This window comes from Magnolia sinica, chromosome 1 (genome assembly GCF_029962835.1).
Source record: "Magnolia sinica isolate HGM2019 chromosome 1, MsV1, whole genome shotgun sequence".
NCBI lineage: Eukaryota > Viridiplantae > Streptophyta > Magnoliopsida > Magnoliales > Magnoliaceae > Magnolia > Magnolia sinica.
In genome coordinates this window covers 103569033-103589174 of record NC_080573.1, presented here as the reverse complement: position 1 = coordinate 103589174, position 20142 = coordinate 103569033, and the positions used below count along the sequence as shown (strand labels likewise).

The window sequence follows — 20142 nt, the reverse complement described above, 5'->3', positions numbered from 1 at the left end:
CTTCATTAATGACCTCCAAATCTCCAAATCTTTATTTAGTAATCTTTTAAGCATAAATCTTCCTTTTGACATCAATTTCACCTTAAGCTCTCGAGATCAGCTCGCACATGAAAACACATAAAATTAGATCGATTAAGCATTATCATGTTTATAAAACCAAGGAATAATTAGGGAGAAATATGTAATATTTGACACTCAATAGGGAATTTCCATCAACTTTGAGAAAATTCATGAACTTGTAGACAACCACCTCCATCGATCAAACTTTTTAAACGAATCAAAACGCATCGAAGTCCTATTAATCGAATCAAAATAACTTTTAATTAAATCAAAAGTATAAAAAATTTTCTAGCAAGAAAATTCATAAATTCATAATTTTCTCGATCGAATCGAACTTCTGGTCAATCAAATCGAAGATGCTCAATTTTGTCCAAATTTTAGACTTATTTCGATCGATCGACATTCAATCGACTCCAATCAATGGACGCTCAATCAAATAGAAGGCTCTGTCAATTTAATAAAAAAAAATCTTTGTTTCTTTACTTGAATTGTAGCTGCACGATTAATAATTTCTTCCATGTGAAGTCTTGCTTCTCTTGATCCTCAAGGCTTGGATTCTTCAATTCTTCATCATCTTTGTCTTAATCTCTTTTGGGTCCACAAATGGCTCAGATTATCTCAAACTTCTCTCAATCTTCTGCACATTGGAAAATTATCTAATTAAGGCAATTTAGTATTCATATGCTTACAATAGGGATGCGAAATTGAGGATCATTATGCAATTTTAAACACTTAGCAGATTTCTTCTTTGCTCACAGCCAGATTCAAATTTGCCCTTGTTTACTGAGCTAAATATGCCCTTTTTTGAATTTTCTAGGTCGCATTTTGATTTTGTAAGTGTATGGTTTCCTATGATGAAAATGGGGTCCATTGTTGTTGTTTGGGTTTTGTTTTGATGATTTGCTCCATTGGATGGGTTAAGGACGGCCTTGTGGGTGTAAATGTGTTAATTTTGCATAAATCGGACTTCTATAGCCTTAGTTTGAAACGGTCTCATAGTGGCCTCCTTTTGGATGATGATGACCATTGGATGGGGCCCGTTTTTCCTTACATAATGTATCTGAGGATTATTTATCGTCCTGTCATGATTTTCTGACCCAATCATTGCTTGGAAGATTTGTTGGGGCAACCCCACCGTTGGATCGAGACAGGGCTAGTTTAGAATAATTTGAATCGTTGTATTATTCCCTTTGATGATCGAGGATGTTTTCTTATGCATAGTGATGCCCCATTCTGGTTTGCGACCCCGATAGTTGCCTAGATTAATCCTTCGGATTGATTCGACACTTGGATTAGGGAGGGGCTCTCCAGGGCTGACCTAGGTCACTGGATGGTCCTTTTGGCTTTAAGTAAAACTCTTGGAATCTTCCTGGGTTGGTTTAAGTTGAATTAAGGATCTTGATTGATTTTGAGATGGACATTTTGTGTTAATTGAGTCATCTGGTTAATATGAGGCTCACTCGGATTTGTGCTTATGTATTCTTGCTCTCTTTTCCTCTTTTCACTTGCATGGAACTGATCTTGAGTTTGTATGAGCCTTGCAGGATATCAAGCAGTTGCATAGATTATTTGCATGAGGCCTCTTCGAGTCAAGCTCCTCTCCTCGACCCTTACAATATTGGCTACTGATCGACAATCCCAAGTGTAGGACTACGATGTACTAATAACTTGATGATACAAAGATCATTCCATAAGGATATATGTGGTTGATAACACAACTAAAACTAAACGGATTTAAGGATTATAGTTTCCAGTGGATTAAAAAGTGTGTAAACAATAATCAAAACACACTAAGGATTCAAGAATCCTTCACTTAACAAATTATTTAACTAATTTGTCTTCTTCAAGTAGATAACTCAACTAGAATCGGATTTTAATCTGTACTAATCAGAAGATAAAGCTATAAATTCAATAAACACATCCAACAAAGATATATAAATCGAGATAAATTGATCTCTCATTAAGATCTAGGTAATTGATCGCAAGGAATCAAAAACATCTAGTGTACCTAAAGTTAACAATAGATCAATCAATTTTATGGATCGTTTCCTTCTCCAATCGAAGAATTCAATCAACACAATCAAAATTCAACATTAAAAACCCAAGTTTCTATGGCCAAGGATAAGGTGATCCAAGCCATCCACTATCCTTAGAAGGAGGTTTAATCCTAGTATCTTCTTTTTTGGCTTCCATATCTCCTTTTGGTGGATAAGTATTGATCAATGGCATTGATTGAAGGGTTGGGAGTTGGTACTCTTTTGATCAGGCCTGGTAGTTCAATCTAGGATGAGTCTGAGTTTTCACCTCTAAATTTGGTTGGGCATCCAATGTTAATTGAGGGTTCATATATAGCCCGTTGGTTCAAGAGTAGCATTTCTTGATTTAGGAGAGTATTTACGAACTTATCCCATGTGATGTGTGCACGACATCCAATCTGTCCACTAGACCTCTCAGGTGGGCCACAACAAAGTGGGAGGTGATATTCACCCTTGATTTTCATGGGGGCCACCAGAGCTGCAAAATAGTGTAACTTTTTACTTGACCCTTTATCCAAGCTAGAGGTTTGTATGGCCTAGATTGCCTATGCCGATTACGTGAGATGAGTTCTCAAAGGATTCTCATTGAACCTATCCTGGGAGAAACATTATCATTTTAAATATATGTCGACGTCATTATTTGAAAACGCAATGATTCTAGGACTCGATTAAGCTAACTTAGGATGAAAATCTGGTTGGTTCACTTAAGTTTTTGACAATTTGGTCAAGGTTTGCATTAATTGGTCGAGCCACCATCGAGTAAAAAAAATTCTACGTCAATTTGTGTAAAAAAAAATTGCTAAAATTAAGACCAATTCATTGTGAATTGCTTCCATCCTTTTTTATTGGTCTTTAACATTCTACATTTACTTTCAATTCTTTGCAAGTTGATAACTTCTTTTTATCAATTTAAAATTTTACTAAGATCTAAATTGTTTGTTAGGACTATTATCAATTAGATTCCCAAGACTTAAAAATATCAAACTGTTAGATGATCATGATCTTCCAATTAGTGGACATTTTTTCCCATTGAAGGTAAATTATTTTGCTTATTCCTTTTTAGTGTTGATTGGTGGGCCATTTTTTAGTAGTTAGAATTCCACTTGATGGATAGTTCAAATCTAACGCACGTATGTCATATCTACTATTTGAATTATGGATACTTAAAGAAATATACACCACATTAACCATTTTACTATATTGACCTTCACTCTAGAAAGACATTTCCCCCTTAACAACCGATTGTGCACTTGGGGCTCACTCCATTATTCCAATGGTACGTTCCATTTCTCAATTGGCCGATGTTAAGCCTTTTAAAAATTACAAGTCCATGTAATAATTTGGTACAACTTAAGGATGGAGCTCAAGCTGGTACCAACATTAGAAAAATTAAAGATATTTAAGACCTGGTCAAATTTTACAAGACTCATCCGAGTTACCTTGTTGGCTCGTCCTAGACCTAACTCATTAGTTGACCAATCCAAATATGAGTTCTTGCACAATGATGTAGGTATTAAAATTTTACATATTGTGTTAATTTCCTAATAATTTTGCATTAAAATCATAAAAAGTTAAAAACTAATTTTGAAATTTAGTGCCCGTTTCGATGCCACCAAATAAGTAGCATTTTTAACTTACGCAAGTTAATAAGTTACTATTTGTAATTAAGTTAGTATGGTTAATCGATTTAAATAAGTAGCTTATTAAATAAGGTAACTTATTTTTCTTAAGTTATTTTTTATTGCTTTTTAACTTACGAAAAATAACTTAAACCACTGCCAATGTATAGAGTGGGCTCCAAGAATGGATGTGCTATGTTGAGAAATGGACCCTGGATGTTTTTTAGAAATTCATCTTGTCAACTAATTTATTCATTTCATTTTAGGAGATGCTCCAAAATATGTGGTAGATACAACACTTTAAGTGGGCCACACAACTTATAACAATGGTATTGAATGCCCACCATTGAAATTAACCACACCCATTGTTGTGTGGCCCACCATAATGTTTCTAAGAATCCAACCCGTCCACCAATTTTTGAAGTTGATTTTAATTAGTGAGCCCAAATATAATAAACATCCAAAACTCAAATAGACTAGGCAGCTTGAAACAGTGTTATTGAACCCTATCCTATAGAGGAAGGAGCTAAAAAAATTAGAGTATCCCACTACCATGTTTTCGAGAAATCCACTCTATCTACCCTTTATGACAGCTCATTTTAAGCTGTGGACCGAAATATAAGACAAGTCTAACAGTCAAGTGGGCCACAGTAATTGAAATAGTGGTATTGAACCTCCTCCACTTTAAAAATAGTCATAAGGCCTACATTGATTCTTTTGAAATATCCACCTGTCCACTGGTTTCTTCATATAATCTGGGTCTGGGAATGACCTTATGACCTGTTTGGATGGCTTATAATCAGCATAATAGGCCCCAGGAAGATTTCAATGGTGGCCGTGCAATCTCCATTGTTTTCTTCAATGTGGCCCACTTAAGATTTGGGTCTGCCTCATTTTGAGCCCACCTCCTAAAATGATCCGGTAAAATAGATATCCAGAGTAAATTTCTAAGAAACATCACTGTGGACCTAGGCACGTGGAGTTAGATTCACCCACCAATCCGCCTCTTGCAAGAGGAGCAGACAAGATTAGGTTAGTTCAGGATAACAAACGTGTTCAGTCAGCATGTGATTGTGGACCCACCTTGTATATGTTGTATATCCATGCCTTCATACATTTTGCCAGCTTATTTTAAGACACGAGCCCAAAAATGAACCAGATCCAATTATCAAGTGGACCACACCATAAGAAATACGGTGAATGTTCACAGCCCACTATTAAAATCTTATTGGGGGCCACAAAACTTTCGGATCAAGCTGATATTTGTGTTTCCCTTCATCCTGGTCTATATGACTGTATCAGCAGTTTGGATGGAAATTAAACATTTCAGTGGGCGCCCTTGGAGGTTTTCAATAGTAAGTGTTCAATCACCACTGTTTCCATAGTGTAGTCCCTCTGAGATTTGGATCTAGTTCATTATTGGGCCAATGCTCTAAAATGAGCTGGAAAAACAGATGAACGGAGTAGATATCTAACACATACATTAAAGTAAAGTAGGCCCCAATGGTTAGGCCATTACCAGACTGGGTGTATCGAAATAGCGAAGTCACACTTTTTGTGAGCCATTTTAAGAACATGCATACCAAACATGCTTATCTGCTTATCAAGTACAAACTAAGATAAGCTACTTAAGACATAAGTAACTTATGTAAAGTAACTTCTCATGCGAAGGTGCCCTTGGCAAAATGTCTAGTAACTCAGCAATATTATATGGTTAATATAGGCCTAAAAGATCACTGAGTTTTTTATAATCCCAGCAATACTTGTCACAGTACTAGCCATAATCAGCTGATCATGAATTCATCAATCTGGACTGTTGGTTAAGTTCGCTACACTTTGATGAGCTATCAAAATTTCCAGACAAGTAGAGTAACTTTTGATTCCATACCTGCCATAAAAATTAGATGGTTTGGATGAAACAAGGTCAAAGTCCAATGATCGATGTGACTGGGGTCCACCATTTTAGGCATAATTTTTGTATTTTTTTGTTTTTAAATGCGAAAATAAAACATGTTGAGAAAAAAGAGGTAAATCTGAGAAACGGTTTGGAGTAGACTCAGATAGGGAGAGACAAATGCTCGTGCTTTAAATGATGGATGAGTCATTCCTACATTTCTTATATTGTGACCCACTCAAGTTTTATATTTGTCAATATCTTGGCATGAGCAAGCGATAGATTTACTAAGTAAATGTCACATTGTTAAATGTTAACACAGTGCTAGCGGCCCCACAAACCCATGTTGTTGGGGCTTCCTAGTAATATGTGAGTACAAACAACATGCAAAGAGGAAAAGAGGTTGAAAAGAAGTTGTAGCACGCTATTGGCAAAAAAAACTTGAGCAGGTAAAATCCTTTAGCACCCCTCTGTCAATAAGGGTAAAAAGGGCGGAGATATAGAATAGTAGATTGAGGACGGTCACTCAACTCCATAAATAGTGAAGATAGATTCTTTGTATAACATAAGGTTTTCAACTTGATCCAAGGAGACTTGCATCCAAATTTAGACTCGAGTATCATCGTTGGAAGCCCCTTCAACCCCTTCTCTCAGTTTATTTTGTCTTGTAGGTTGCAAGCCTTGTCTTGTAGGTTGCAAGCCTAGACAGATGATGGCTGGATGTAGGGATTTCTTTTATATGTATTCAAAACATTTTCAACATATTATTGTAAATATTATATTTTTTCATTGTAAAGTAATACAATTTATTTAGTATTCATTTTTAAATATGTTGTGCAACATTTTTTAGGTTCTAAATATTTAAAAACAATATAGGTTCCAATTAAATATAAACAATCAAATGGATTAAGAAAAAAAAAAATTTAACTCACGATCAGCACTTTTACAAGCGGTCAACAATTTTTACTTATGCATATTTAAAGGTTTTCCATGGCATATGTCTGCATTTCATGACTTTTGAATTATGCTTGGCTTGTCGGGAGCCTTTTACTGATGCCTTCATAGATTTGTACCCATGTATACCGGCACTTTGATATCTCTAAATGACAGTTCGGCATGCCTTTTCTGACATTTCTGCATATCTTTCGTAGTGCTTTGACAACCTTATTGCGACGATTAAAATACTTTTACTAGTGCTTTGATATGTCTGAAAACATTTCGCCAGGCCTTTATCAACATTTCTACATATCTTTTCCCGACATTATGGCAACCTTTTGTGGCACTTTTTCCATATCGGCGCTTGTTACGTCTTTTGTCGGTGTTTCTTACAGCTTTTACTAGCGCTTTTACAGTTTTTGTCGACACTTTTACAGTTTTTACTAGTAGTCACCAGAAGCGCTGGTAAAGGATAATAAGTGCCGATAAAAGTCTATATTTTAGCGGCGGCCATAAAAAAACGCCAGTAAAAGATACAATAACGCCCCCCTTTAGCGGTTCAAGTACGATCGCCAGTAATTCCTTTATTGGCGGTTTTTTAGACTTTTAGGGGTGTTTTTGGCCACCGGTAAAGTCCAATTTTTTTATAGTGTTCGGAGCTCTCTTATACATTAGAAATTTTTTTGGATCATTAGTATGTCACATACGACGGGGAAATGGGAATGTTAAAATGTACATTTATCCTTGATTGATTCTCTCCTCTCCAGTAACGCCAGCATAGGAGGTAAGTAAGTCCACTCAAAACTGAAAAACTCTGAAGTGTGTAAAAATCCCAACCATCTGTCCTTAGCACACATAACTTTCGAATGCCCTGAATATATTTTATGTTGTAAATCCCTTCTAATGTCCTTTTAAATCTTATGGGAATAATTTTCCAAAATTACTGGTACTGTATTAGATATTAAATAACATAAAGTTTTCTAGCAATTTAATGAGATTTGGTAAGTATATCCCGTAAGAGAGCTAACATGCATGTGCCAAAGTGGCACACATGTCACTACAAGAAAGGAGGGCATAACCGGCAGTTGGTGGAACTGTTTGCCGGCGGGAACCAAAGCCGGTCGCCGGAAAAAGGTTCCCATTAAATCAATATCACAGATGCCCTATTCTCAATTTTCAGCCCTCTCTCTCTCTCTCTCTCTCTCTCTCTCTCTCTCTCTCTCTCTCTCTCTCTCTCTCTCTCTCTCTCTCTCTCTCTCTCTCTCTCTCTCTCTCTCTCTCTCTCTCTCTCTCTCTCTCTCTCTCTCTCTCTCTCTCTCTCTTCTTCTTCTTCTCTCTCTCTCTCTCTCTCTCTCTCTCTCTCTCTCTCTCTCTCTCTCTCTCTCTCTCTCTCTCCCTCCCTCCCTCCCTCCCTCCTAGGTTTAGGGCTTTTAGTCTGATCCACGCTCTTTTCCCATACTTCTGCCGGAAATTAGGATTTTAGGATGAGGTTTTCTCCCAATGGCAATGATTGGGTTTAAATTGAATGACATCTTCCAAATGATTTTCGACATTTTTGGTTGTAGATTGAGTGGCATCCACATATAGGAAGCTGATCCCTAAGCTCAGAGTTCAATGCAGCAATACATAGTGTTGGAGGGGATGATGGTGCCAAGGTTGTCAATGATAAAGATTGACCTTGTTCTGTTTCTACTGCCAATGGAAATGTATGTTTTTTTCCCCTTTTTATTATTTTTTGGGTTCATTTATACCTATTAATCTATTAAACGATACCCACCCATATTGGTGGAATATATATATATATATATGCTGCAGGGTTTTGGTTCTGCTCAATATACTCTGATCATGTACTTAGTCCAGTCAGCCACATCAGATTAGTAGTAGCAAGATAACCTGGACATTGGCACATGCATTTGGTATTGGACACTGATATGTGTCAAGCATGGGGACCCTGGAAAACCTGACAAGCAGATATCTAGAGACTGAGAGACATATAACGATAGTATAATATTGAAACAGAATGGATATCTATACCTTTCCCACGTACCTTGACTTGATAGATACATTGTTTTGTTTTGTTTTTTTACTTTTATTTTTTCTAAATTGGTAAATAGGATAGTTGTAGAGCTTGGACTGTTCTTTTGACGAACATAACAAGCTTGCATTGCTGTATTACCAACAGTAAAAGAGAAGAGATGATTAAAGGCATTTTCAGGTCAAGTACAGACGTATTTCTCGGAGATTGGTCGGTGTTGATGTTGTAATGGGGTAGTCATTTGCCTATGGGCTTTGTTTCTTAATGAACTTTACTTTCTGATAAAAGAAAGTAAAAACAGAGGGCATATATACCAAAAAGGTTGCATATAAATAGTGGCCCCCAACTGAAAATTAGTGCTTTTTAAACTATAGTTCGTAAATGCCAGTTATTTCTTAACAGAAGATCTCAAGTCCAACTGGTTGGACCACAAGGTACAGTCCACCCATCGGAATGGATAGCTTCCAACCTACTAAGAGCATGTGAAATCTAACCCTTCCAATAGGTTGTCCCCAATATGAGGATCACCTAGTGCAAAAATTGGCCCTATCTACTCATCAGGTGGGTCATGTCATAGAAAACAATATCTAGCCATTGATAAATAGCAAAATACATGCGTGGTCCACTTGATTAGTGGATATGGCCAATTTTTGCATAAGGTGATCCTCATGATAGGGCCAGGGTCAATCTATTGGACAGGTTGGATTTCAGACACTTGAAAGGTTGGAAGTTGTCCAATGGGTGGACTTTAACTTAATAGTCCAACTGGTTGGACTCAAGACCTCTCTCTCTCTCTCTCTCTCTCTCTCTCTCTCTCTCTCTCTCTCTCTCTCTCTCTTGTAATGATCGGTGATAGGCGCAGGATACAGAAAAATGTATCTATATAACTAGAAATGAATTTTTTTTAAAAAAAACATATTAATAGTGCGTGTGCACGCGCGCTCACACGCTTGTGTGTATGTGTTTGCATTTACTACTAAATAAAATTATAAAAGGTAAATATTATTGTTTTCTACAGTGGCTATGTTGATCTCTTTCCTACACATGCTTTTGACATGGGTATCAGAGATGCAGATATTTTTAGAAAATATCTGTCACGCCCCAGACCTGGAAACCGGACTCATAAAATTCTCGATCACCGAATCCGGCGCCGACAAGAGCTGAACAGGAGTAGAAGTGTGCTGCGGAGCTTTTGGAGTTTTTTTTTTTTAGTCATTGTATCTTTCCCTTTACGCACCTTGTAAAAGTTTTCATTCTTTGTGGATTTTGTAATGATGTTCCTGTGGTTATTATTTGTGGTTATGCTGATTATGAAATAGACTTATGTTATAGAAATCCTCCTTTTAGGATTCCAGGATCAGAACATGGTGTATGGGTGCTAAGATCCGAGAATGGAGTACTATGGAGGCTGTCGGCGCCAAATTCGGTGATCAGAAATTTTGTGAGCTCGATTTCCAGGTCTGAAGTGTGACAGGAGTTGGTATCAGAGCATAACCCAGGAATAATTCAGGACAATATCACATATCTGCTTCGAGCTTAGGACAAGTAGTGTCCCGATTGCGTACTCTTTTAATATGGTTTTCTAACATTTGAGTCTTCGAGGGTTCTGTTCTCAAGGCTGATGGACGCCTTTATTCTTTCTGTAGACCATGCCGCCTAGACGAGGCACGAGAGGCACTCGTGGTCGAGGCACGAGAGGCACCCGAGCGATCCGAATGCATCCCGCTCCACCTTTTGAGGATCTTATTCCCAAGGTTCTCATTACACCTCTAGTTGCTCCCGTTCCCTCGCCTGAGCCTGCTGTACCTATGTCAGAGGTCCTTGCAGTTCTTGTACCTCTGCTTAAGGCCAATGCAGCCCCTACATTCCCTACCATACCCGTTGGAGCAGAGCAGTTGCAGCAGATGTTGTAGGCCGTCACAGCCGCCCTCCAGGGGCAGGGCAGGTATCAAGTTGTTTCGCCAGCGCAGGCAAAGCAGGTGTGTGTGAGCGCTCTTCTACGAGACTTCCATCAGCATGATCCTCCACGTTTCCAGGGTGAGCTAAACCCCTGCAGCGGCTAAGTTATGGTGCTCCAAGGTAGAGAAGATTTTCGACACCATATGGTGCACGACTCAGCAACGAGTCTCATTGGAAGTATTCCTTCTTCAGGGAGAGGCTCAGCATTGGTGGGCATCCGTTTTCCAAGTGGTTGGGCCAGATTTTGTGTGGACTTAGAAGGACTTCGTGGACCAGTTTAACTAGAAGTTCTTCCCCGAGCATGTTCATCAGCAGCCTGCATTGGAGTTTGAGACGCTTGTCTAGGGGGACATGACCATGTCCCAAAATGAGGCACGTTTCGTTGTATTGTCTAGATTTGCGACCAATCTTATGGATGATGAGAGGCGAAAGGCCTGCCGTTTCGTAAATAGCTTGCGTCCCGCCCTCAGGAGTCCTGTGGTTGAACACCTGCTTACGACATTTGACCAGTTGTTCAGAGAGCTTTGGTCTATGAGGATGATTGGGCCACCTTGTAGAGGACTTGTGACCTGGGAGGAGACGGAAGAGGAAGGCACCCTCCAGTAGCTCCCGTCAATAGTAGCACCATCGGCGTATGGCTCACCTAGGATTTCAAGCACCAGCAGCGCATCCAACATCATCTTTGGGACCATTCACCGGTGTTTGTTTTGGTTGTGGTAGGATGGGACATCGTCGGCACGAGTGTCCCCATCCTTAGCAGCAGCAGCAGCTAAGGGCATCGCAGCAGCCCCCGTATCAGCCTCCACAGCAGAGACAGCAGTGGTAGCAGCAGCAGTAGAGACCGCAGAGGGGACAAACACCTCCCTCGCCGGCCCAGGGTAGATTTTATGCTGCTTAGCAGGACCCTCAATCATCAAGAGGGGTAGTCGAGGGTATTCTTCCTGTTTCCGCTTGCATTGCACATGTGTTTTTTTTATTCTGGAGCATCTCATTCTTTTGTGGTCGAGGAGTTCTGTCGATCGACTGATCTACCATTAGAGTCCTCTCATGAGGCTTTATCAATATCAACTCCCTTAGAGAAGACTGCAGTATTGGGCCGATTTTACTCATCTTGCCCCTTCTGATTGGGGATATCTTTCTGCTTGCGAATTTTTTTTATGTTGCCAATGTCCGATTTTGATGTTAATATGGCCATGGATTGGCTTGCTAAGTACCACGTCATATTATACTGCTCCACAACGCCATATTATACTGCTTCACAAGGACAGTCACGTTCTATATACCTGGCTTGCCGCTATTCCAGTTCGTTGTCGAGCCCAGAGGAGAGCCGTTGTCTAGTTTGATGACATGTACAGTAGAGGAGTCAGTGGCTATGTGCATCGATCAGTTTTCGATTGTCTATGATTTCCCCAACGTGTTCCAGGAGATTCCGAGGTTGCCGTCGCGCCGGCAGATTGAGTTCCAGATTGATCTTGTGCCTGGTACTGTGCCTATTTTAAAGACCCCGTATCATATAGCACCGATGGAGTTACGAGAACTGCAGATGTAATTGGATGAGTTGCGAGAGTTACACTTTATCCGTCCGAGCAGTTTGCCGTAGGGAGCCCCAGTATTATTCGTAAAGAAGAAGGATGGCTCGTTGAGGCTTTGCGTGGATTATTACGAGCTCAACGGGGTCACGATCAAGAACAAATACCCATTCCTGAGGATCGACGATTTATTTGATCAGCTGCAGGGTGCACAATTCTTTTCGAAGATTGATTTGCGGTCCGACTATCATCAGATTCGGGTCCAAGAGGAGGACATTCTGAAGACAGCCTTCTGGAAGCACTACGGTCATTTTGAGTTTCAAGTCATGTCCTTCGGACTGACCAATGCGCTCGCCGTCTTTATGCAATTGATGAACGAGGTCTTCCGGTCTTACCTCGATCAATTTGTTGTGGTCTTCATCGATGACATTATGATCTATTCGAGGACCACGAGCAGTATTTGCAGATTGTTTTATAGACCCTTCGTGCCCACCAACTTTATGTGAAGCTGGAGAAGTGTAAGTTCTGCCAGGAGGAAGTGAAGTTCCTCGGTCACGTGGTGACAAGGGAGGGTATCGTTGTGGACCCCTCGAAGGTAGATGCAGTGCGTCAGTGGAGTTAGCACACGAATGTGTCCGAGATCCGCAGTTTTCTTAGTCTGTCAGGATATTATCGACGATTTATTGAGGGATTCTCCCGCATTGCAGCACCGCTGACCAGGTTGACTCGGAAAGACACCGAGTTCGTCTGGAGTGATGCCTATGAGCAGGCATTTATGGAGCTGAATGACCGCCTCACGTCGTCTCCTGTCCTCACTCTTCCTTCTAGGAGTGATGGATTTGTTGTTTTTACTGATGCCTTGAGAGTTGGATTGAGTGTTGTCCTGATGCAGCACAGGAAAACAATGGCTTATGCGTTCCGCCAGCTCAAGGTCCATGAGCTTAACTATCCCACGCATGATATGGAGTTGGCAGCAGTTGTCTTCACACTGAAGGTATGAAGACACTATCTTTATGAGGTTATGTTCGAGCTCTTCTCTGACCACAAGAGCTTGAAGTATCTATTTTTTTAGTCGGAGTTGAATATGAGACAAAGGCACTGGATGGAGCTCCTGAAAGACTACGATTTTGATCTTCAGTACCACTCGAGCAAGGTGAACATGGTGGTGGATGCATTTAGCCATCAGGCACAAGGGTTAGTGGCACAGATGATGGTCTGAGAGTGGAAGATACTTGAGAATGTAGCAGAGTATGACTTCGAGTTTGGTCTACAATCTTCCATTGTTCAGCTATCGAGCCTGTTAATTTAACTCTCTTGTCACAAGGGTAATCGAGGCTCAACAGACAGACGAGTCGTTATAAGGTTATCGAGCAGAGGCCGCATCCATGAAGCAATCAGATTAGCAGATTGGCTCCGATGGTGGACTTTGTTTCTGTAAGTGCTATGGGTTCTTGCTCCTTTGATTGTCAAAATTTGTTGTGCCAAAACCACAGTATGTGTCTTGTGTAGCACATTGATATATCTGTTCAAGGCAATGCATCACATGTACAAGGATAATGCTTCAAGTCAAGAACAAAGATCTACTTCAAGAAATGCTAGATCAAGTACATTGATTCACCTTTAAGCTTCAAAGTTCAATGATTTTAAAGTGACATCAAGACTCAAGTATTACAAAGTCAAGCTTCAAAAGATCTCAAGTACAAGCGTCATGAACTTCTACGATCATCCATCATTTGAAGAAAAGAAGGTTCAATGTTTATACTTCATGGTTAAGGTATGAAAGACCTTAGATTGACCTTAGGGTAGGTCATTTCGGATACATAAGTCAATTGCTTATTTTATAAGTGTTTTGGTCTGTTCTACGAATAGTCCTGGACTTTGTTCGACTAGTCCTACCACTGGCTCAACCAGTCCAAGAATTTCTACGACCAGTCCTAAGTTGTTGCAAAATTTCAGAATTTTTTGGTTGAGCTACGACCAGTCTTGGAGTCTGCTCGACCAGTCGTGTGAACAGTGCACAATCCGTTCACGACCAGTCCTGCAGCTACGACTTAAACTCCAGCAACTATTCTTGGCTCCTCACGACCAGTCGTGGGCAGGTCACGACCAGTCGTGGAGGCCTCACGACTAGTTATGAAATACCTACGACTAGTCGTGGAACGGTTTTATCCGATCACGCTCAAAATTTCAAAAATCAGTTCGTTCTACAACCAGTCGTAGTGTCCATAGGACTAACTATAGACATGATTTATTCATCTATAAATAGAGCACGAATTTCAGAGTTTAATATCCAATTCAAGTAAAATCAAGGCCTCACTCTAAGAGATAAGTTAGTATTCATTTTAAGCTAAATTGTGCTCATTTAATATTCTCTTTTTATTAGGTTTTTATATTTGATTTTGTTTCTGCATTCCAATCTGATTTGAAAGAGGAATTATGATATTCCACTTCTTGGAATCAAAATCAAATAGAGCTAGCCCAACTTGATTTAATTTAAAATCAATTAGAACCTAGAACCAGTTCAAAGTGAGTATTGGACATTGAACTTCTATATTCAAACTTCTACTCCGACTTGGTTCTTTTGGATTGCAACAAAAAGATAAATCCAGGTATTTTACATTTGTGTAAATCTTGTGTCTTTGGTTTCTTTTGAGATTGATCCGAAAAAATCTCATTATTTGGTTTATTTAAGGTGATCCAGAAAACTCAGAGTGAGGTTTTTTTTTTTAATTGTGTAAGCCCGTTAGAAAGACACAATTGTGAGGGTTTTAGGTGAACCTGAGAAAAACCTATTTCATAGTGAACGCTAATATCCACTGTGTGAGGATATTAGGAGTGGAGTAGCAAGTTGTGTGGCCGTTGTTTAACAGTTGGTGTACACACAGGCGAACCACTATAATTCTTTGTGTTTGGATGTATGATTTACTTTCTATATCTTTTATCATTCAATATTGTGGGATGTATGTGTGGATGTGAATGTTGTAATCTTTTACATTTCAAGCATTGTGGGGAATGTTGTAATAGATTAGATTTCATTTCCTTGCTATTTATTCCTCAGTATCTAGTTTGAGTTTTTGATACAAAGACCTTTCTAGGAATCAGGTTATCCTACCATAAACCTTGATTTTTGGTGTAAGGTTATCCTTAGAACAACATTTGTATCAATCTCTCAATACTCATACAGTTGAGGTTGCTATACATTTCAGTATTATAATTTGTTTAAAGTGCTATCTTTCATTCATTTGTTTATAAGGCTATCTTATAATTTAAATTCCACTGTTATTAATTTAAATTTGGCATAATCCTATTCACCCCCTTCTAGGACATATAGCTTAGCCTTTTTAGTTTCAGAGGCCGATTGTGTGTTCTAGACGTGCCAGACTAGTTGCGTAGAGATCTGATGACCGATGCACACCGATCGTGACTTACTATCCACCTGAGCTCCACGAAGATGTATCGTGACATGAGGAGGCAATATTTTTGGTCGGGGATGAAGCGCCAGATTGCCAACTTTGTAACCGAGTGTGACACGTGCCAGTGTGTCAAGACCGATCACTAGAGACCCCCTGGTCCCTTGCAGCTATTGAGGAAGTGGGAGCATGTATCCACTGATTTTGTCATGGGTTTGCCGAGGACTTAGCGTGGTCACGACGCCATCTGGGTTGTCGTCGATCGTCTGACAAAATCGGTGTATTTCATTCCGATTCGTATGACCTGGACATTGGATCGGCTTGTGGGGATATTCATCAAGGAGATTGTGAGATTGCACGGCATTCCCATTTCGATCGTTTCTGACTGAAACCCAAGATTCACGTCTCAATTTTAGAGGAGCTTCCAGTCAGCGATGGAGACTATTTTGCAGCTCAGCACCGTGTATCATCCGTAGACTGATGAGTAGACCGACAGGGTCAACCAAATTCTTGAAGATATGCTCAGAGCTTGCGTGATCGATTTCACAGGTAGCTGGAATAACTATCAAAAAAATGGACAAAGGATACTGACCATGCTAGTTTTTTTGTTACGAATATAAACCGTTGCTAATATTACTACGGTTCTAATCCGTAGCTAAAGTGTTGCCACATCATTAATAATTACCGGTGCGGTAAGGGACCCTAGAGGGCCTAAACAAATATATATTTTATATCTAAGCCGTCCATTTATTTTGAAATATTATTTTAGAATAGGAAATAAAAACTCAGCTAGATTGAAGGCTCAGGTGGACCACACGGTAGGAAACATGGTGATTAAATCACATTTGCTTCCTATGGTGTGGTCCACTTGGGCGTTCAATATACTTTAAGTTTGGATCATGAACTAAAATAATTTATTAAAATTAATGATCAGAATGGATAACCCAAATACATCATGGTGGCCCCCACGGAGCTCTTGATAGGACCGTCCAAGTCCGTCTTGCGAAAGGACACCCAAAATTGGGCGCGCACTCAAAAACGGAGCCGCGCCCAATGCGCTCTCTCTCTCTCTCTCTCTCTCTCTCTCCGTTCCCTAATCCTCCGTCCCGCCGTTGCCCTCTCCCTCCCGATCTCTGCTCCATCTTCTCATTCTCCTCCCTCTCTCTCCAATACATCTCCGCCCTCTCTATCTCTCTCCATTGCAGCAGTTGTGAAGCTCCTACCCAAAGAAACCCACGCCATTCAAAACCCTTCTCATATCTTTGAAGTATCTTTTAAAACCGAATTTTTAACATTTTCTATTCCCCGTAAAATTCCCTGATTTTTGCTGCACGTATCATCGAATCACATGTATTGATCGATACACTGTAAACGTATAAAGGCCCTGAGTGTGATATATTACGATACACAAACGATATTTGTGATATTTTCGTGGACACGGGGGATTTTTACGTATCCCCCTGGTTTCATGTCACACTTGTGCGATATCGATTGTATTCTTTCCCATGGCTAACTTACGTACAAGCATTTAGCACTTTTCTTTCCGGTCTTAGTTCCTCTTGATTGGTTTCCTTGAAAAAAAAATCCATTTGAGTGTAGAATATGTGATTTGAATGTACGATTTGAATCATACACCCAATTGTATGATCTATATCAATAATTGTTCGATTCTGAAAGACATTATATCACTTCTAGATGTTTGGGCATTATGTTTTTAAAACATCAAGGTTTACTTACATGCTATTTAACTTTAGATTTTTTATAACTTATAATTGAGTGTAGACATGAATATTGCTATCATGTCTGTCATTGTTCATTTTAGTGGTTATATTATTCATGCTTCCTGCTTGTTAGGAATACTAGGCCTTTGCATGCTTATTTCTTGGGTGGTTGAACTCCTCAATTCTCAATAGTATTAACAATCTTAGATGCATATGACAGAATGAGGTTTTTGCTATATGTATGCATTCAAAATGGTTCAAAAGGTGCGCGCGCGCTCGCACACAGATATATATATATATATATATATATTCCTGTGAGAAAGTTTTGTACATCATCTAGTTATTTTTAATAATGACAATGGCCCAAAAAAGTATTGGACCTCTTTTCCCTTTCCTTTGTACTTTGCAAAACATTCCAGGCAGAATACATTTGGAGATATAAGTGGCAAGGTAGCAGCAGACTTTGGTTGTGGTTGTGGTACATTGGGTATTGCAGGTGCTCTTTTGGGTGCCGAGTGAGTACCTTCTCTCCCTCGTTTGGGTAGAATCTTTTTTGTTTTTCAAGTAAATTGCTTACTCTCTGCTGGAATGTTTTCATTTTGATGCCACCCACTGGTACAAGTTTTGTTATAATCCAAGGTGATTTTGCACATTTTACAAATTTCAACTTTAAATGAGAGAGCCAAACAGGATTTTTCAGTATGTAATTTTTTATGAAATTTCCTTTCATGAACTTATTCTAAATTGATGAGACGTGCTTATATGATGTGACAGACAAGTGGTTGGCATTGACATTGATTCTCAATCTTTAGAAATTGCTTCATTAAACGCTGCAGATCTTGAGGTAATATCATGTCCTCCACTTTTGTGTTTTGTCATGATATTGATCAGCTTCATGGAGTCACCATCACCACCACCATCATCCAAACCTTATCCTAATTAATTGGGTTGGCTACTTGGACTCACTATATATTATATTTGATTTTTACGATGAAGTCATGCTTATTTACATTATTGACCATTCACAAGGATGAAATGTGAAGATATTGTACTTTGTATACGTTTCTTTTTCTAAACCACCCGGTTGCTATGTTACATATTTTATGATATCTATGTGCAGGACATATTTGTAGAATAGAGATGTTTCACTGACACATTGCTTCTTGGTTACATATTTGCATGGGCATTTGGACGTAAATCTTATCTGGTGTGACATCAAAAATTTAAAATGGAGAGGTAAACATTTAATCCCTTGTCGTGTTCTTTTGTTGAATATTGAGGACAGAAAAAGGGTCTATTTGCGTTGAACATAATGGGTTTTGATGGAAATGGTCGTTGTGCTCAATTTGCCACTTGCTGCACTTGATGGATTTTTTTAGCAGAATCAGTTTTCCACACTTCCTAAAGAAATGCATATTTCCAAATGCAAGCTGACACCATTTAAATAGCGTCAACTGGGAATTTCCAAATTCGGCTAGTATTGTTGAACCCTTCTTTGCTCCCCTGTTTTAATACGGTTGTGATAATATGCCTTCTCCACAAGAGTATTTGGTGCTGCATGTAAAGATCAACTCATGAATTTTACCCCAATGGGATGCTCCTATTTTCAGTTATTTGTTTGAGATAAGTTGTTTTAACTGATTCAAGTTTCTCATCATTAGGCAACTCAACTACCCCTGCAGAAGTAAAAGGCTAGAAGCTTCAGTTCACTCTCCTTGGATCTCCTACGTGGTTTGAGAACCTGAAAACTTGACTCGGAGGTCCATTGGGTCAAGTCGACTTGAAGACTCATTTGAAAATTCAAAACACTTGAAAGCAAGAATTCAAGAATTAATAATGATTTTAATATAAAATGTATAATAAAAATGCATAAATTAATAAAAGATGAAAGCCCTGGAAAAACTAGACTAAACTTGGTCAAGTTTTCAACTCACTCAAAAGGACGATGAGGAGCAGAAAAGAAAAGAAAAAGACTTGAAAAAAAGGTTCTTTATCCAATACATCCTATTTATGTAGGCAAAATAGTCGACACTGTGGTAATGAACCCTCCATTCGGGACTGGGAAAAAAGGTTCCGACATGGATTTTCTCTTTACAGCTTTGAAGGTGAGAACCAACTATTTGTTCAATGACTTGGGTCATGCTTGTTCTATTTACCTGGTCCTAAGTTCTCTCCTTGCAATTGTCATTGTAGGTTGCCTCTCAAGCAGTCTATTCATTGCATAAGACCACAACAAGAGATGTAAGTAATTTTCTTTACCAGCTTCGGTCAATGCTGTTTTATGATGGAAATTTGCTGGCATTCAATAAAAAAAATAAAGGGAGAGAGAGAGAGAGAGAGAGAGAGAGAGAGAGAGAGAGAGAGAGAGAGATGAAAATTTAGATGAAAATTTTCTCTTCTTCAACTCATAGATAATGGATACACAACGTGGCAACGCCACACACTTGCTCTCTAATATAAAAACAGCAGTCAATGAGAACTTTGAATTGATGATAACTGGGATACTTCAAAACAAGCAATGTATCTGCACTGTCCTATTTCTGGAACTTCAATCTTATGTGAAGAATCCATATCCACATCCGTAATATCACATTCACTGTTTATATTTATATGTTATTATTATTTTTATCAACGATGCATCACACATTATGGTGTCCAAATACTTGTATTTGTTCAAAGTATCCTTGTAGATAAAGTAATGAGAAAGGCATTTTACATGGCTGGATACTTCTCTTTTGTACGCCTGCTGTGTTCTCTCAGCCCTCTTGTCCATGGTTTTGAATGTCGGTATTGGTCAACATATCGGCCTGATGGAAAAATGATACGATACAGCGTCGCGTATTGGTATCGGGGCTGTATCGGCCCGTATCGGTCAGAATTATATTTTTTTTAAAGCAAAAAATATGGAAAATATATGGAAAAAAAGATATCCAAGAATCTTTT

At 39.1% G+C, this 20142-nt stretch overlaps 1 protein-coding gene across 1 annotated transcript; it reads left to right on the top strand.

Annotated features, from left to right (window-relative positions):
* Window positions 1-11911: 11911 nt before the first annotated feature.
* LOC131248201 (uncharacterized) lies at window positions 11912-19784 on the top strand. Its single transcript, XM_058248338.1, has 7 exons — window positions 11912-12025; window positions 17572-17714; window positions 17974-18043; window positions 18387-18435; window positions 19216-19304; window positions 19393-19497; window positions 19611-19784. Exons 1-7 carry the CDS (start codon window positions 11912-11914, stop codon window positions 19782-19784), a joined length of 744 nt encoding a protein of 247 aa, XP_058104321.1.
* Window positions 19785-20142: the final 358 nt, after the last annotated feature.

Bases quoted from the DNA above. Each gene is read 5' to 3' on its own strand.
- LOC131248201 (XM_058248338.1), top strand. From the start codon at position 11,912: ATGTGCATCGATCAGTTTTCGATTGTCTATGATTTCCCCAACGTGTTC. The intron at 18,044-18,386 runs GTAATATCATGT...TTGCATGGGCAT, and splicing joins TAAACGCTGCAGATCTTGAG to TTGGACGTAAATCTTATCTG. The intron at 19,305-19,392 runs GTGAGAACCAAC...TTGTCATTGTAG, and splicing joins TTCTCTTTACAGCTTTGAAG to GTTGCCTCTCAAGCAGTCTA.